General features: G+C 45.5%; 2 protein-coding genes across 5 annotated transcripts; both read right to left on the bottom strand.

The window, feature by feature from the left end:
• Nucleotides 1-2,663: 2,663 nt before the first annotated feature.
• DTD1 (D-aminoacyl-tRNA deacylase 1) lies at nt 2,664-15,245 on the bottom strand. 2 transcript variants are annotated; one of them, XR_005956985.1, is made up of 6 exons: nt 15,148-15,245; nt 13,252-13,342; nt 10,928-11,163; nt 7,261-7,358; nt 4,547-4,814; nt 2,664-3,271 (listed from the first exon to the last, which is right to left on the bottom strand). XR_005956985.1 is itself a non-coding variant. In XM_041489427.1 (6 exons), the coding sequence occupies exons 1-5, from the start codon at nt 15,188-15,190 to the stop codon at nt 4,659-4,661; spliced, it is 624 nt and encodes a 207-aa protein (XP_041345361.1). In that variant the 5' UTR covers nt 15,191-15,245; the 3' UTR covers nt 2,664-3,271; nt 4,638-4,658. The 2 variants fall into 2 exon arrangements, 1 of the variants encoding a protein (XP_041345361.1); XM_041489427.1 differs by having other exon boundaries at nt 4,638-4,814.
• A 1,005-nt stretch (nt 15,246-16,250) lies between these two features.
• On the bottom strand, nt 16,251-17,750 carry SMIM26 (small integral membrane protein 26). Of its 3 annotated transcripts, none has more exons than XM_041489374.1 (2): nt 17,575-17,750; nt 16,251-16,740 (listed from the first exon to the last, which is right to left on the bottom strand). In XM_041489374.1, the coding sequence occupies exons 1-2, from the start codon at nt 17,702-17,704 to the stop codon at nt 16,556-16,558; spliced, it is 315 nt and encodes a 104-aa protein (XP_041345308.1). In that variant the 5' UTR covers nt 17,705-17,750; the 3' UTR covers nt 16,251-16,555. The 3 variants fall into 3 exon arrangements, with proteins under 3 accessions (XP_041345308.1, XP_041345309.1, XP_041345310.1); XM_041489375.1 differs by having other exon boundaries at nt 17,581-17,750; XM_041489376.1 differs by having other exon boundaries at nt 17,587-17,750.
• Between the last annotated feature and the right edge of the window lie 133 nt (nt 17,751-17,883).

Here is a 17,883-nt window from a genome sequence, read left to right as displayed (position 1 = left end):
CCAAGATCAGCCACAGCTCAGGTTTCCATGGTTTATTTTCAAAGACCATTGTCAAAAACCCCGCAAGCTTCATCCTGGCTCCTCATCCCTTTGAATGAGCTCAGCTTTGAGCCATTTGTGCCAGGGTGAACAGGCCAGTTTTCATAGGAAGGACTGGGATTTGGCCTGGCAAACCATGGACTGGGGAGAATGCCTCCTGAGGCATTGGGAATAGAATGAGTTACAAAAGAATTGAGGTTGGTATGAGAATGTGTACTCCAGAATATGGAAAGGTGACCTGGCTCCATTGTATTTCCACAGCATCTGCTCTGATTCCTGCCAGGCCCTGCCATGTCACTTCCACTGAGAATCAAACGCATGCAAAGAGTTTAGGAATCTCTTTTTAAATTGTCACCAAACCTTTGCTGTCTGCATAATCCACAGTTACATGCAGTTGAGCTGACAGAGAACCACTTCTAAACACTTACATGAAAAATTGACTAAAATTGGGCATTTCTGAGAACATTGTGGGGCTGCACAGGACGGACTGGCAGCCAGACAAGAGCAGACACTTCACACCAGCTGAAAACCTGCTTGGGGAGATCTGCCTGCCTTTGCTGGGCAGGTACTGAAAGGAAGAAACTCCACTAGTCAGAGTGAGGGTGCTCCATGAGTGAGCATATCTGTAAATGAGAACATTTTTAATTTATTGTCCACACTAGCTTCTAAACGATGAGCTTAGCCACTGGGTACTTACATCAATTGTCATGTTATTTTGACTTTGATTACTGTATTTACATCCCAAAATAAAATACTCAGATCATTTTTCCAAATAGCTTTGTAGAAACATCACTTATTCTGACTCTTCCATTCTTAAAATCCTATTTTCCAAACTATCATAGACCCTAGGGCCAGTATCTGAATGGAGATGTTGGAAAAACACCTGCAAAAGTTTTTTAATGTTATAATAATTGTATTTTCTGGTTTTAGGCAGTCCATGACAATTAGCAACACATTTCCATTGGAGGTGTCTTCTGTTGAGAAAATATTTTTCCTAAGAAACATCAAGCAGAGGAACAAGACACAGGAATTCATGTATCCTGGTTTTTGCTTGCAGCTCTCTACAAGCAGAAATATCCATAGGATAAATATCCAATTTCAAAGCCATGTGACTGCACTTGGAAAAGTGGCCTTGTCCACGTTTGGCTGGCAGTAGAGTAGGGTAATAACTTTTGTAGAAGTAAACAGTACTTTTAAATGAAGTAGGCTTGGCTGGTTCGTGGTTTTTTTGAAACTAATTGTGATGCTTAAAAATACTCTGGGCACACAGGAAACATCTGTCCCAAACATGCAGCTTTTCCTTATATTGCACATAATGGATGTGGCATTAACATTCTCTGAACAGACAGAGACAAAATTATCTCTCACAGGATTTTTCCTGGAGAAGCACAAAGAGAAGAGAAAACAATTCTTTTCTCTACCTTCTGCTCCTGTTGTTTGTGCACATGTGGAATGTGTTAGGAAGATTGTTTACCTGAAGTGATTTGTCAATTGGATTCTGCTGAGGATTGTTTTGCTTCCTTGGCCAATTGGCTCAAAGCTGTGTCCTGGCTGTCTCAGACAGTTACGGGTTTTTCTTTAGTATCCTTTTGTATAGTACAGTATCTCTTTAATATAGTATAAAGTAATATAATATGGTCTTCATAAAGCAATTACTCAGCATTCTGAATCAATGGAGTCAGATGCCAAGCATTTCCCTGCGTCAGGGGCAGCCTGGATTCAATAAATGGTCACGTGGGAAATTATGTCACTCTTAAAGGCAAGACAATGTGTATGCATCAGGGGCAGCCTGGATTCGATAAATGGTCACGTGGGAAATTATGTCACTCTTAAAGGCAAGACAATGTGTAACACTTCCACCTATCCTGCCCTCTCACCATTCCTGTTCAAATGCCAGCTGCGTAGCTTGCCAAATCTTTACTTAAGCTTCATGGTTTTTAACAAACCATGTCAGGGTGCAGCTCTAAATCTCCTGTCTTGGTTGACTGATATTTTACAACACAAGCAGCCTACAAGTTAAATAATAAAAACCACAGTGGTTACACGACATGCAGCATTGTAACTGTGCTGTGCATTTGGATTAAAAGCTCTCACCATTGAGTTATCCCAACAATCAGGGAGAGAGCTGTGCATCCTGCCTCTGATGGCAGTCACAGCAGGGGCCCAGGGCAGACTGGAAGGGCAAGGCAGACCTGGGGAACAGCAAATACAAAAGGTGCCATCATCTCTGAAAGAAGTCAAAGTGCAACAACCTGCAGTCTTTCATTTTCCCCGAAGCTTTCCTGGCAATTTTGCAGCTTCTTCTCAGCTCTTGTTGTTTGCTGGCAGTTTCCAAATGCTCGTTTGCCTCCCCTGGATGTGACAGAAGTGTCTGTCAGCAGCCCTGGATGCAGTAGATGGAGCAGCTGTGTGGCATTTTGATACCACAAAATAAATTACTTAGATGTGTTAGAAACAGCAAAGATTTCAGGTCAGCAGCCTGATTTCCAGCCTTCCACAGAAAGGTGGGAGAGCTGAAGCAGTATGTGTTTCTTGGCCTGCTACTTTAGCTCTGTGTCCCCCGCTTTGTGACACCCAGGAGTGACTCAGGGAGTGCAATACACAAACACCAACAGGCACTCAGCTGGCATCATTTGTTTAATAAAGTTTTTTCTGGTTTTAAAAAAGTTTACAAGACACATGTGTTCCACATGATAAACAACTAGAGGCTGATCTTCTCTTGTAATAACTTAATCCATGCAGAAAGACTGGACTGCCTAACCTGATGTTAGGCAGCAGCTAACAATTTACCAAAATATACACAGATCTGCACACTGCAATGGAAACAGATAGCACACGACACCACGGAGTGAGAATCAATACACAAGCCTGCTCAGAGAATTTTCAGAATTCAAGTGTAAGTTTAAGGAAAAACCCTGATTTATTCTTTAAATGGAGCTTACGTACTGAGAGTGAAATGCTCTGCTACAATCTGCCTACAGTCACCCTTTACTCAGCAGTCGTGTGAGAACGCATACACAGAAATGTCACAAGTCCTTTTCACTACTGACACTACACATTAACAACTGGATCTGATAGCATTGCTTTGGTTGGTTCAATACAGAATGAAAGGTTTCTAATGTCTCAGCTCTGCTTTCCCATTTTCCATCCTTCTCCAAAGTCGCTGAAGAGTGTTGCTGAGGCCAGTGTTGGGTCTTTCTTCAAGAATTCAGTGTAGCTTTTGTGTAAGAAACTGTGGAAGGCAAACAAACAGGAACATTACTGTAGGTAGAGCAGAAATACTGAAGGTGTCCTTCAAATCCCACGGAGAAAAGAATCTTTACTTATTGTCACAGCACGAAAACTAATGCTAGGTTATCTGTATGCCACATTTTAGAGATGTTCAGCTCCTTAGAAATCCAAATGTTATTGGAAAGATTGGACTGGCCCAATCTTTCCAATAACACTGCAAACCCTCTAAAATGTTCTTATTATTTCAACACACAACCCAGAAATGGTGGGGGGAAACCCTGTATAGAACAGAAATCATCACCTAATGTCTGACCACCTGGGAAATTATGGATTTAAAAAAGAAAAAAAAAAGTAAGGAACTTTGTGAGCAATGAATGATGCTGAATTGTATAAATCACAGCCAGACTAAACTCTGGAGACAGGAAAATGAGAGAAAGGTTAAACCTTAACTTTGAAAAGCTGCTAATAATTAAACTGCACAGCCAGCTCAGAGCTTCAGTGTGCAGATGAGGACAATAACACTTTCTTTAGAGCTTGGACACATTTGAAAAGTCAAAATCAGCAATGTAGATTTTTGGGGGCAGAAAGGGGGAGGAAAGGTAATGAAAGCTGTGTCCTGAAGGCTTAAAGCTGACTGGAAGATATGATAAACACATATCTACACAGGCAGATAATCCATGACAAAGGATTCAGGTCTGTATTCAGCCTAATTCCATTCACTGATGTCTAGGCATGTCCTGCAGGTCGAGTGCCTGAAGGCAGAGAAGATCTCCTGCTGCTCAGGCAAGTTTGGCTCTCAATGCCTGCCCTAATGTCCTTATTAGATGGTGAAGGTCTATTAAACAGCCTGTGACTAATTCATCCTGGGAAAAGAACAAAACTGAGGAGGGGCAGGTAAGAACCATGAAAGGAAGCTGCAGTTCTGCCCTGTCTCCAGCTTCTGAGCTGTTTTCCACCTCCATTGCTACGGACTGTGCTGTATTTGGGCTGTTCCAGAGCGAGCTCCCTGCTAGGTGAGGACAGACAGAAACACAACCCCATGTCTCTGTCTATCTGAAGAACACAAAGAAGGATTCTGAGTTAAGTCACTGCTGTATTATCAGATCAAACTTTCAGATTTCCTGAGTCAACATGGAAGCAGTCACAACTGGGCCAGACCCACAACTCCAGCCAAGCTGGGAAGAGGTTTTCACCCACCCCAACATTCTGGTGTGCGACTGCAGATGGGAGCAGAGGTTGCAAAATTTATAAAACCAACAAGATTATAAAATTTCACCTTCCAGCACTTCTAATGCCACTTTCTGCATGTGCTGCTTCAGTAAAACAGGCAGGGGGCCAAGCATTCCAGAGGAGAGGAGAAGCCAAACCTGAGGCCTGCCTTGGATGAGCTAAGGCTCTCTTTCTGAGGACACATCTCCTTCTGCTCCACTGCTGGCACTGGGGTCATCCTTGTTTCGGGGGGCATTTCTTTCTCTGCTTGACTCAGAGGGCACCTTGGTTCTGGTCTTCTCTTTTCTTTGCTGCTGTTTTTCAAGTTTTGTCAGCTATTCCAAAGGAAGGAAAAAATATATCATGTAATAAAACCATTTCAGAAGTCTATTTCTAAAAAATTGTAAAAGTGAGCATTTGTATAAAACTTGCAACTTAGATTCACAACACCAATACATGTATCAACAAAACAAAAAAGAAAGAAAAAAATAACCTGAAGGCTGAGATTTTAAAAAATTTTAAAAAGACAGTGAATTATCACCATAAGATAACATGATCACCCCAAGTATAAAAGAGAAGTGATTTATTTAAATCCCTCAGCACAAGTAATACAAAAAATACATTTGGATTGACTAATCCAAATGCATTTTTACTAATTACATTGCAAATTACTTAGAAAGTTCTGATTACCAATTACAAACACAGACAATTGCTCAGACAAAATAAGATATTTCACTGTCACATCCAATGACATAAAAGAGCTACTCATCAGCAATTATTTGTCTAATCTCTTCCTGCTAACATCACATTAAACACTGCAGGATGGTTCAGTTATCTCTTCTTGCTAAAGCTGAAAGCTCAAATATAAAAACCACACCATCCCTAAGCCTTACTTCCCATGCTACAAACAAATCAACAGATTTTTGTCAGCAAAAAAAGAATGCAATGGGCAGGGAAGAGGAAAGAGAACAACAATTTAAATTGGTTCTCCCTCGTCACACTATGCATGATGGATGTCTTGACCCCATCTCCTCTTGGAATTTCTATCAGCTGAACATTGCTGGCACCAGGAGTGGAAGTTATAATTGGTTTTTTCTGTATCTTTTCTGTCTCTTTCTTCTTCTAATTCCCTCTCCTCTGAGTTTTGAACAAGTTAAATAAAATTGGACAGGTTGGGAGTTTGTGAAGCTGAATGGGTTAAGCCAATGCTTTGTGAAATGTTTTGTGTTAACTGGATGTTGCTCTAAATTTTTGCCAAAGCTGTCTGATTTTCTGAAGGTTGCCAGTGAAGCTTCTGTTGTTCTGACCCCTTGAAATTCCTGTTGGAATTTCTCCCTTGTGTCTAACTCAGGGAATATGAAAAAACCCTAAGCCCTTTTAAGAGGCTTGTCAAGGGAGTTTTCAGCCTTACACTGACAGAGAAAGTTTAAAAACCCTGTCTTCAGCCTATGTTGTCACCACCAGGAAGGTGCTGTCAGATGGGTAAAGCAAGCAGCCTTGAACTGGGAAGGCAAAACCCTTAAACAAGCCAATGTTCCCCAAGAAAGAAATGAAACCTTTCAGAATCCTGCACACCTTGGTTATTTTACACCTACATGCTGGGCAGCAATTCTCACTCCAAAAACAGAGCTGCTGCTGCTGCTAATTATGCATGGCTTGGCCTGAGAACTCTAAAACTGTGAGGGTACATAAGGAAAGACTAGAGACAGAAGTAGATTTTTCAGGGGCTAAAACATGACACAAGAATCCAGAACAGAATTTGAAGGTAAAAATGAAACCGACTTCAAACCAAGCTGTTTAAGGCAACCCAGGGCACTTGTATCTCTCATTTCATAGATGGAAGTCTTGTTGAGAAGGATGATGTGAGGGACAGTATCAAAAGCTTTACTAAAATCTAGAAAAACTAAATCCACCACCTTCCCCTCCTTCATTTGGCAGGTGACCTTACTGTAGAAGAGCATTAAATCAGTTAGACAGGACTTTCCCTTTTGAATCCATGCTGACTGTGCACTGTCCTTTAAATGCCTCCCAGTGGCACCCAGCATGATCTTCTCCACAATTTTTCCAGGCACTGAGGTTAGATTAACAGACCTGTAGTTTCCTGATTCTTCCCTCATGCCCTTTTTATAAACTGCAGTAACAATTTCACTGAGGTTAAGTGAAGCATTATACAAATAAGGTTGGTGTGACCTTGCTGAAGCACAACAATCCCCTTTGCCCCTTTTCTCTCAGCTGGAAAAGCTGGCCACTGTTGTGTTTAGGGGATGAGGAAGCCTCAGCACTACATTTGGTTTTCAGCACAGCTTGTGCTGTTCCTCAGCAGAGCTAGCTCACTCTCCTGTCCACTCCATACTTAAATACAGGATTGAAATTCACTATTCCCTTGTTTCTGACAGAGAGGCACCTCTTGACTTCCATCCAGTCACCCACATGCCAAAGCTCCCACATAGCAAGAAACTTCACTAAAGGCAGGGGGGGTGGTCCACTTATTAAAAACATTGTTAATGAGTCATGATTAAACAACAGCTTTTATGAGGATGAATAAACTGTGAAAAGCTGTTCTGCATTACACACACACACACACACAATCTTTTCCAGGACAGCAGGCAGCCATCAACAGGCCAGGGAACTGAAGAAAACAATGCAATTATTTGACTGTTCAGAGGCTGCATAGGAAGGACAAGGTCCTTGTACCTGAGGGAAGCTGTACTGCTTCACAACAGGAATGCTACAAATTTGCAGAGGATACATCATCCTTTCCAGACCTTGTGAGTCACTTACTTGTTTGGGATCAACAGTGGCTGCTGGGGACTCCAGTTCTATTGTTACAGGACCATCATTCTGGATGTGGACCTGCATGTAGGCACCAAACTTGCCATCTGAAAAGGGAAGAGACAAGTGCTCAGAACCCTTGGGAGGATAACACACACCAAAGTTTTTATCAAAAGTGATACCAAAAAGAAATTAAAAAATACATAAAAGGGCAGCTAACTGCAGAAAGCTACTAAGAAAAAAAAACAGTGTATGTGCACCCAGGTATGTAGTTTGACATTCAGAGAGGATAAATACACAGCTAAGTAGAGAAACATGCACAAAACAAACCAAGTCTACAGGTAATCAGGGTGTGCACAGTTCAGGACAGGCAGGATGGTTCTCACTGCCAGGAGATGACATTTCAAAGGCTCTAACAGCTCAGCCTAGGGATCCAGTCCAACTGACCAGTTGATGTTTTGAAGAAACGTTATAGCTAGGCAAAAGGTAAGAAGACCTGAAGCCTACTCTGAAGCATTTGGCAACTGAATACTGTAGAGCAGGGACACTGGGGTGCAGCTCAGTCCCAATCTGCTACAGCCATTTCTACATTCCTGCTGGTAACCTAGGCTGGTCCTTGAGAGTTACATAGATGTAACCTACACTCTGTGACCACAAAACCCAGTCAAAACTAATCTTTCTTTAACAAAATAATAAACAAAGAATATTATCTTAAACTTTATTAGTGGGAGCACAACTTTTCAAATTGCTCTGTACATCCCTCTGCTGTACTTCACATACAAAAAGGGTTGGTCTTTTCCATTTCCCATTCATGTGTATGGACCTAAAAAAAAGTAAACTCTACAAGCCCTTTTTTTTCAGAGGCTGATAAAGTGGTCAAATAAACCCCCAACTTTACCACAACACTCAAAGTACTCCCATGTCATAAGCACTTTCTATCTTGTTTTGGCACCAGAACTATTGTCAAGGAACATCTCCTTGTAACAGTTCCCTCCCATTCTCCTCACACATTTAAATTTCTAGTTACTGCTCTTCATCTTTCCCCACTGTAAGACTTCTGGACTGATCAATTCATCTTGTAACATCTTCTGCAATAAAATAGGATCCTAGAAGTATTATACTTCTTCAATTTAATTTAATACTTCTAAATAGAAGTGTTATTGAAGTGACAAGTTCATTCTGCTGGACACCCATCTCTCCAAATTCCTTGCCTCTAAAAGCCCAGCCTTCCTCAGATGGAATATCTGCACCTGTCATGAGTCAGAGAAGCCACATCTGAGCCATAAAGACTTGAAAAAGAGGCATCATTTACTTCCAGAATATTTTTTTACATATTTCAAGCCTTATGACCTAGAAATTTCACACTGGTTTTATACTTCTAAGCTTGTCTACTTGGAAAGTTATTCTTAATTAACCTCATGTGAATACTGTTGCTCCAGATAAGAGCACTTATTCTGAAGTGACAACACTCACAAAGGGAATTAATCAGGGAGAATAATTGTGCTTTCAACTTGTACCAAACTTTAATCTGAGTTAAACTCTGCCTTGTGGAACAACCCTCTCATATTTACTTAGATATTACTACTAAGAGAGCAAGACATTTCACACTCCTTGCCATGTTAACCTTTACTACCTCAGAAGAATAAATCCACATTCAAGACAGAGAGCAAATGCCCTGAAACATAAGGAGGAGCCTTGGTAAGTCTGATATTTGGATATTACCTTGCACAACAAGAGTGCTCAGGCCTGCAGACACCAGCTCTGCTCCCCAGAGGGGAGTGGGATGTTTAAGAACACAAGAAAGCACTGAAGCACAACAGGCAAGGACTTCTGATGCAGCCTTTTATTTTCTAGATGTGGGTGCCCATGTGTTAACCTGTGCTGACCTAGGAACCATGGCTCTGAACTGAAGGAACCTTCTCCAAGATTTGATTTGTCAAGTGTCCCACTGCTCTCGGTGTGAAAGAATGGGCTGTGCCTCTGTTTGGGGAACACTTCCCACCCTGAGCTCCTGGCTGGCAAGCTCCAGCTAGACCAGAGAGCAGAGAGGAGCTGCCTGCCCAGCACCTACAACTTCCAACAGACAAATTCTCTACTGGAACCAGGAACCAGAAAACACAAGGCTCTTAGGACAAGACCTTTATTGATCTGTCTTTGCCTCAGCTACACAAATTCCACTTTCAGTGATTAAATTACTCCTCTAAGATGCATTAAGCAATTTGTAGGATCAAAAGGGAAGGGCACCTACAACAATCCAGAAAATCAAATTCTTATCTCCCAATAACTACAACTGTTGTGTTTGTGCCTGTGTGTATGTAGGGGCAATGTGAGTACAGATCTCCCAGACAGCAAAGAAGCAGAAAAAAAAAAAAAAAAAAAAAACACCACTGGCAAGCAGAAACTTCAACCTAAGAGAATCTTAGCAGACTTGGGTGCAACACACCATAACTGGCACAGCTTAATAAGAAAGCAAAATCATAAACTGACAGGTAGTTCCGGTGCTGCCAGCAGTTTTAAATTCATGTGTTATCTGACACAACAGCACTCTTGGGTTTCCCAATCTGTGCTTTTAACACAGAAATAAAAATGCAGAAGTGAAAGCTCGTTTTGCAGAAAGCACTGGCAAAAAAAGTGCCAAAATAAGGGCACTTAATATTCAATTCAGATACACAACTGCTATTCACTGAGAGAATTAATTCAAAAAGCTGCTTTCAAAATATAAAGTGATTGAAGTGGTATCAGAAATGCATTCCTTATCAGGAACAAATGTTGGAAGAACATATCAAGCTAGAAAAGCTTGAAAAATTGACATTTTTGGACATGTGGACATGTGTGTATTTCACTGTGCCTCCTTGGAAAGCACTGGAATAATTATCCTAACCTAGAGTCAATATGAAAATTAGCCTCTAAATCCTTCCTCAGCTTTTTTTACTTTCTTCCTCATCAGGAAAGGCCAACCACTATCTACTAGCAAACACCATTTGAAAAATAGTCTTTTCTAGAAACTTGTCTCCTGTCAAGTGTAGCAAAAAGTCAAATCTGAATATGAAAATGGACAGAAAGTACTCAGAAAACCAAACAGAAAAGATTGAGTGTGGACAGAGCACAAATGAACAGGAAAGCCAGGTATTTTCTGATAAAGAGAAAACTGTTCCACACATGACACAGAGTTGAGGAAAGAGAGTCTAAATCAAAACCTGTGCTCATGTAGCACATTACACCTCCCACTGTCACAATTCCATTTAACAGGATGTAGAAGTGACAGATGGAACTGTGCTGTCCATCACACACTGGTGACACCTTAGAGCCTCACTAAACACACTCCTCAGAAAAAATGCTTCTCTTGGGTTAATCTATTTATACAGCACAAAACATCCAGCAGCCTTTGAGGGAGCCTGAGCACAGAACTTGTTCTCATGGCTGCAGCCTCTCTGGGCTGCTCACGTTGTGCAGCCAAAAGGAATAAAACATCTACATGTCATCCAGAGGAAGGCCAGGAAATGGCTTGGCTAGAGGAAGACTGGAGCGATCACCCTGACAGGCTCTAGTGAAAGTATTGTTAACACCCCTTCAGCTACAGAAAGTCACAGAATAAAGAAAGCAAGAGTCAGGAAAGGACACACACAAGGAGTGTCCACTGGTCACAGCAAGGACCTTACCAACCTTCTGTCCTTACCTTTAATAAGCTCTGGTTTGTAGGCTTTTCTTAGCTGCTCTAGGAAGTTGTTATAAAAAGACTCTGCCTGCTCCGTGGGCATTGCCATGTGATAGTCAGGCTTGTTTCCCTTCAGGATGCACTGGAGAGTAAACTGGCTCACACACAGCACTTCATACTGTTTATCCATCACACTTTTGGACCAGTGCTTCCCACTTTCATCTTCAAAAACTCGCAAGTTCAAGATCTTTCGAACCCTGGGAGGAGGAGAAGATAATTCCTAAATTGTCCCCTGTAGGATCAACAGGTACCATACAGAATGAGATAACAGATGCATACTCAGCCTGCCTCCACATAACAAGATATCCCTCTGCTCTTTGATTCCCAGCCATGGGAATCTCATCACATTAGGCAGAGCCTTAACCAAGAGAGCCCTCACACAGTTACACAAGAGTGTCAGGGCACTAATCCACACCATCATTTTACATTGTGGCACCAGGGCAGAATAACTGCGTGTTACACAGCAACATAAAGATGGCACAGGAAGTAAGAAAGCTCACTCTTTACTATCTGCTTCTATGTGTCACAACATTATTTAATGTGTGAACAGCTTTGGGAATTTGAGTCCTCCCACCACACCAGGAAATCACACTCAGTAGGAAATGAGATCATCCTAAACTGTGTTTAAAACTGTGGGTTTTTGTTTCCAGTCATGATTCACATATACTCCTCCTGCTTTGTCACTTCCTAGCACTATTTCCAGACCAGGCCCCATAAGCCAGATGATGACAACACTTGTTCATCAGGATGAGAGGAGGAATCCAAGGAACAGGGCAGAACTGCAGCTGGCAGCAAAGTGGTTTGCATTTTGGGCCCATTTTCTAGAGACAGGGGACAGAACTGACTGGCTCAACACAACAAGAGGACTTTCACAAGTGGGTCCTGAAAAGCAGCAGGCAGCTGCAACCAGTCCATGTCAGGACTTTGACTGATAACAGGACTGCATCCAAGCCACTCGCCTGTCTTTGGTTTCTTCTTCTGGCTTCTCCACACCTGCAGCATATCAAGGGAACCTATCAAGTACAAAGGGTTTCAACTGCAGCCATCAGCCAGGCATTTTTACTGCACCAGAGGTGAGGCAGTCAGTGCAAGACAAAGCTGAGACTTTGTTATGGTCTAGCTTCAGGGTCTGGCCATCACTATTTCAGCTGCAGCCATCAGCCAGGCATTTTGCACTGCACCAGAGGTGAGGCAGTCAGTGCAAGACAAAGCTGAGACTTTGTTATGGTCTAGCTTCAGGGTCTGGCCATCACTAAGGCACAGTCACAAGAACATCCTTGCCAATTTGTGTGTGTGAACAGCAAACAGAATTAACTCCTGAATGAAGTGGACTGTTGAAAGCATCCACTGGAAGGCCCCAGCAGAAGGCTTAAATCATCACCACTGCTGGTTTTTGTGTTTAATAATGTCTGTTGTTTCATTTACAGGATTACTAAAGTTTCCTTTAATAGGACCTGAAAAGCCTGGTTAAGCTGCTTTCTCTCACTCGTTTTGCCCAGATGCTGGCTTCCTGCCCTTCCTGTGTCAGCCATCCCAACAACCTGGTGCTGAGAGCACGGTAGCCACAGATCTCCTGTCTGCAAAATTCAAAAGCAGCTTCTTCATCCACCAAGGCAGGGATGGGAAGCGAAGGCAGAGCAAATGTTACACACTGAGGGAGGCAAACAGGAAGGTAAACCAATGGAGCATGTGAGAATAAAAACCCCTTCTTCTTGACATCAGTCAGCTCCATTACCTGTTTCTTTTTTGCCTTTGCAAGGACTGAGGTCAGCTCTAGAGCAATAACCAGTCCAAAAGAGACAGAAGAAGCCCCTGGAGAGCTCTCTCTTGCATGTGTTTGCTGGCTGAATCCCAATATTCTGTGGCCATGGAGCAGATGGCCAGAGCCAGTCCTCCAGGCTGCCAAAACTGATTCCTGTTTGCAGACAAACAACTGACAAGACTATCCCGCCTTTAGGAAGAACAGAACTCATGTGCAAGCTAAAAGGAGAGTTTGAGGATGCTCGTAAATCCCACCCTTGAAGGATGGATTTCTTTTGGACTCAAAAAGGATTTAAAAGAGTCTGCTCTTGATAAAAAACACTTAGGGGAAATTGGGACCAGATTTTTCTCAATGGAACATGAAGAGAAAACTCTAAGAAATCTGTATTCAAGGTAAAATCTGAAGAGAAACTAACAGGCAAACCTCTATTTCCCATAGGAATAGCTGATTAGTTTGGCTACTGCACAGGTATCAGCAATGCACAAACAGAAGAGTACAAGGCAAAAGGCAGGGAGTGACTTACATGTGCTCCAGCTCTCTTTGTGTATCTTCCAAAGAAATGCCCAGCAGCACACAGAGGCCTCGTCCTATTGAACTGATTTGTTCACCACCCACTGGAGAAAGCAGAGAGGAAAAAGAAAAATAAGGCTAAATGCACTGTCTTGTTTTATAGCACAAGTTAGGACGGTTTCAGCAGTCCAGCCACTAAAGAGAACAGCATTCTAAACCCTGTTTCCTCTGTCTTTACGTTTGTAGATTTGAAAGATCACATGGAAGCATTCTTTCAAAAGCTTTCCAATGCCACCACTTCTTTATCAGATTGGGTTACTTACTCCAGCATTTAAAAACACTGTATGAAGATTTTTATACTACCATTGAATCAGCTGTCCTAAACAGAAAGGTGGTAAAACTCTTCCCAGTCCTTGAAAAATTATCCACCTGGTTGATGCCACTAAGTGCACTCCATTTCTCTACTTCACCATTCCCTTCATACTTTGCCATTGTTTTTGAACAGGTGATTTCTGCCTGAGTCCTCATGGATTTTTTGAAACATGACTTTCAACAACCTGCAAATTAGACCCTCCTAACTGGGAAAACAACCTCTTTAATGACATTTACAATAAAACACAAACTAGCACAGATCTGTAGTGTTTTCCGAAGAAACGCCTTAAACTATCTTAATTTAAATAAATTATCTTAACGTGGTTTTACCCTGAGATTACTGTAGTAAGAATAAATGCCTGGTGCTGAGATAAGCACCAGTTACCCAGCTGCTAAAATTGCATCCAGGCTCATGACTGGGACAAAAAGCTCCAAACATCTCACAAAATGAAAAGAGATCAGGCCTCCAGTAAAAGCTGAAAGTGTCTGTGCACTAGTGGCTGGATTCAGGGTATGAGTCCTCCAGCCTAGAAATTTGTCCTGCTAAGTACAGCACCGTCCACCAAACTCTACAACAGCTGAAATTCTCCCCAGAAAAGTGGTACTAAGGCAGCAAGAACCCCCATGCCGACAGGGTGTGCCCAGCTGTGGTCACGGTGCCAGCTGTGCACAAAAGCTGTGCCCTCACAGACACGCTCTGCCCGTGCTCACAAACAGGCAGAAACTCTTCAATAACTTCCCACAGCAGGCACTCACTGCCTCACGGGCAAACTTCTTGGCGATTTGAAGCACCCTGAGCACAGAAGGTCCAAAGCAGTGCAATAGCAGGGACATTCCACCAGGACACACCGTCCCTGCCGGAACCGGGGCTAGACCCGGGCGAGCAGTGCCCGGCGGCAGCTGGGACAGCACCACTGACACACACAGGCTATGAAAAAAGATGAGCCAGGCTGCGCTGCCAGCATGCCGGCCATGCACGCAGGTGACTGTGACTGCAGGGCCAGCGCATGCAAGCCACGGGAGAGGGACACCGGGATGGCACCGCCACCACAGGCACGGCAATGCACGGCCGTGCCAGGGCAGCCCCGCTAGCACAGCACCAGGCGCTGTCACGGCACCGAGCCCAGGAAGCGTCTGGACAATGCTCCCCGGCACACGGTGGGACTCTCGGGCTGTCCTGTGCAGGGCTAACAGCTGGGCTCCATAGTCCCTGTGGGTCCCTTCCAACTCGGAATACTGTGTGATTCCGTGAACACGAGCGAAGCAAGACGACTGCGACTGTGCTGCCAACACAAAGGCGCTCGAGGAGGCGATGGCAGCGTGTCTGCCAGCCCACGCCCGCCAGGCAAGGCTGCACACAGAGCCCCACACACACCCCGCACACGCACCCACGGCGGCCGGGCCGCGGGGGAGCCGCGAACGAGCGGACCCACGGCGGGGACAAGGGGAGGGGAGCGCCCGCACACACCCGCACCCACGCCCAGACACCCACAGAGCCGCCCCGGCCCCCGCAGCTCCGCGGTCGGGACGCACTGACCTGTGACGCTGGCCTGGGCCACCCGCTGCACGATCGCCTTCATGGCGCAGCGCAGCGCGGCCGGCGCCGAGCGGGGACAGCGGCGGCGCCCGGCAGCAGCGGCGGCCGCGCCCCGCGCACAGCGCCCCCCGGCGCACGGGAGGTGCCGCCGCAGCCCCGGCACCGCCGCTCGGGGGATTCCATTCCATTCCATTCCGAGCGCCCGGACACGCACGGGACGTGTGTCCAGGTGCTCGGCCTTCCTCTTACTGCCTGTAGGGATTTGGGGGTGCCGTCCAAAAGGAGAATATGCACGTAAGCAGATTGGCATCCGCTATAGGAACAGCTATAGGGAGACAGAAGGGTGCCCATAAAAATGAGTAGCTGGGGGAGTGCTGGGGAAAAGGAGGTGGTGGCTGTAAGGACCTAAGGAGTCCATGTGGAAAGGTGGGTCTGTAGGTGCATGGGCTGGGTGGGGTTTGGGTTGTAAAAGCTCCTATAGAATCAAAGGTGTGGGCTGGAAGGGCAAGGACACTTGCACTAGGCCAGGTGGCTCTAGGTCTTATCCAAAACCTGGCCTTGAACACTTCCACAGCTGGGGCATCCAAATCCTCCCCAGGCAGCCTATTCCAGTGCCTCACCACTCTCACAGTTGAGAATTTCTCCTAATATCTAGCTAAATTTCCCCTCTCCTTATTTGTACCAACTCCTCCTTGTCATATCAGCACAGTTCCTGACAAAGTCTCCCTCCCCCTGCAGCATCCCTGCTGGGCTCCCTTCAGAAGGGAGGAAGGATCTGGAAGCTGAGGTGTGTGGGCAGAGGAGATGGAGACAGATTTCCAAACAGCAAGATGGAAACCTTAGATCCATCCCCTTGAGGGGCAGGGCAAGATGTGTCCTAAAAGGGCTGTAGGGAGAGCCCAGTAGAAACAGGGAAGGGATGTCCATAAGGACTAGGGAAAACCCTACAGAAGGAACATTAGTTCTGGCCACAGAGCTGAGGGACAGGACCCTACAAGGGGACATAGCGTGTGCAAGGATCAGGACAACCCCTAAAGAACAAGAGCCTGGAGCAGAACATTCAGTAAGATTTTAGCTTACAGAAACATTTCCACACTTGTAACTCATCTCTCAAGAGCTTTTATTTGAAGGACCATTAAGAACTCCGGTAACCAAAACATTAAACTACATTCCTTCCCATTTACTCATCATTCCTGAAGTATCCATTTCAGAGCTGCCCAGCTGAGGAGCCATCCCAGGTACAGCCTGGATCGCCTGGGTTTGTCCTGCTGGGAAAGCAACTTCACACCAGCGAGGCTGAGCTGCTGTTCCAGCAATGCAAGGGACAGTGCTCCAGCAGTGGGCCGGTGCCAGGCACCGGGATGATGTTCTCAGAGGTCCAGCACAACGTTCCAAGCTTCTGAACAGCTCACTTCTCAGAAGGAGGGTCATCATTAGGAACAAAGAATGATACCACACGCCTGAGCAGCTGAGTAAGAGGAGGCGGAACCTCTTTGTATGTTATTTCTGTTGTCACTGTCAATCCAAAAGGATATTCCCTAGTGTGTACTTCCTTGCGGACCCCTTGGTTTGCCTCAGGATCATTTTCATTCTCTAAGGAATAGAAAGAATGGTAAGTGGGGGGGGAAGACAAAAAAAAAAAAACAATAAAAATCTTTTATCCCTTTATCATGGCAGCCACATGGACATTCAGTATTCTTTTTGCTTTTCCTTCCATTCTGAGGATCAGATAGAAAAGATCTGTTAACCATAGCCAGAAAAACTGATTTAATGAGGTAAATCAGATACCTGCACTGGTACGGGACAATTATCAGTACTACAGTAGCAGTAACAACAGGTTTCCCAAGCTATCCACATCAAAGCTAGCCCAAGCAGCCCAGTGCAAAAATCCATTAATTCCATTATCTGACCACCCTCTCAGTAAAGAAATGCTTCCTCATGTCCAGCCTAACCCTCCCGCAGCACAGCTTCGAGCCATTCCCACAGCGCAAATAAAAGGAACAGGTTGGGAAGAGCCTAGTGCCCGTTTCTGTGACTTGAGACAGAGCACGACTTTCTCCCATCAATGCGGGATTTACCTCCCTTCAGGAGGGGCTGCCGGGGCGGGCCGGGCCGGGCGGACACCCGGGTCACTCAGCCCGAGCGGAGCCCGCGCTCCGGCAGCCGCACAGCCCGAAGTGCCCCGAGGGGCGGGCGGGCAACACCCCGCGTTACCGTCCCCCGACCGGGAAACGGCGAGACCGGGACTGGGGGACCCCGGCGCCTGCCCCGGGCAGCGAGGAGAAACCAGGACGATCCCGCTGCCGAGCTCTCCCTCACGCAAGCCCCGCCCCCGGGCAGGCCCCGCCCCGGACACGACGCGCGCCGCGCTGGCTGTCCCTCAGCGAAACCTCCCCACCCCCTGGCGGTGACCGCAGGCCCCGGTACCGGTACCGGTGCCGGTGCTGGCTTTCTCCAGGCGGCTGTAGTAGATGAGGCCGCCCAGCGTGGTCCAGGCGCCCAGCGAGTAGAGCAGCGCGGCCCTGGCGTTCCACACGGCGGCGCGCGCCGGCTTCATGGCCGCCCGCGCAGACGCGTGGGAGGCCCCGCCCCCTAAAGGGGCACGCGCGGGGGGCGGGGCAAAAGGAGCCAAGAGCCGCCCTTGGCACCAACAGCCGGATCTGGGAACAACACTAAGGAGCTGTGCTCCTACCCGGTTTTATTTTTCATTACTACAGCCCCCTGCTTGCTGGGAGA

The sequence above is a fragment of the Pyrgilauda ruficollis genome, unplaced genomic scaffold (assembly GCF_017590135.1).
Source record: "Pyrgilauda ruficollis isolate IOZ18807 unplaced genomic scaffold, ASM1759013v1 scaffold93, whole genome shotgun sequence".
Classification (NCBI taxonomy): domain Eukaryota; kingdom Metazoa; phylum Chordata; class Aves; order Passeriformes; family Passeridae; genus Pyrgilauda; species Pyrgilauda ruficollis.
The sequence above is the reverse complement of the archived record's forward strand: the minus strand, read 5'-3'. Positions and strand labels throughout refer to the sequence as shown.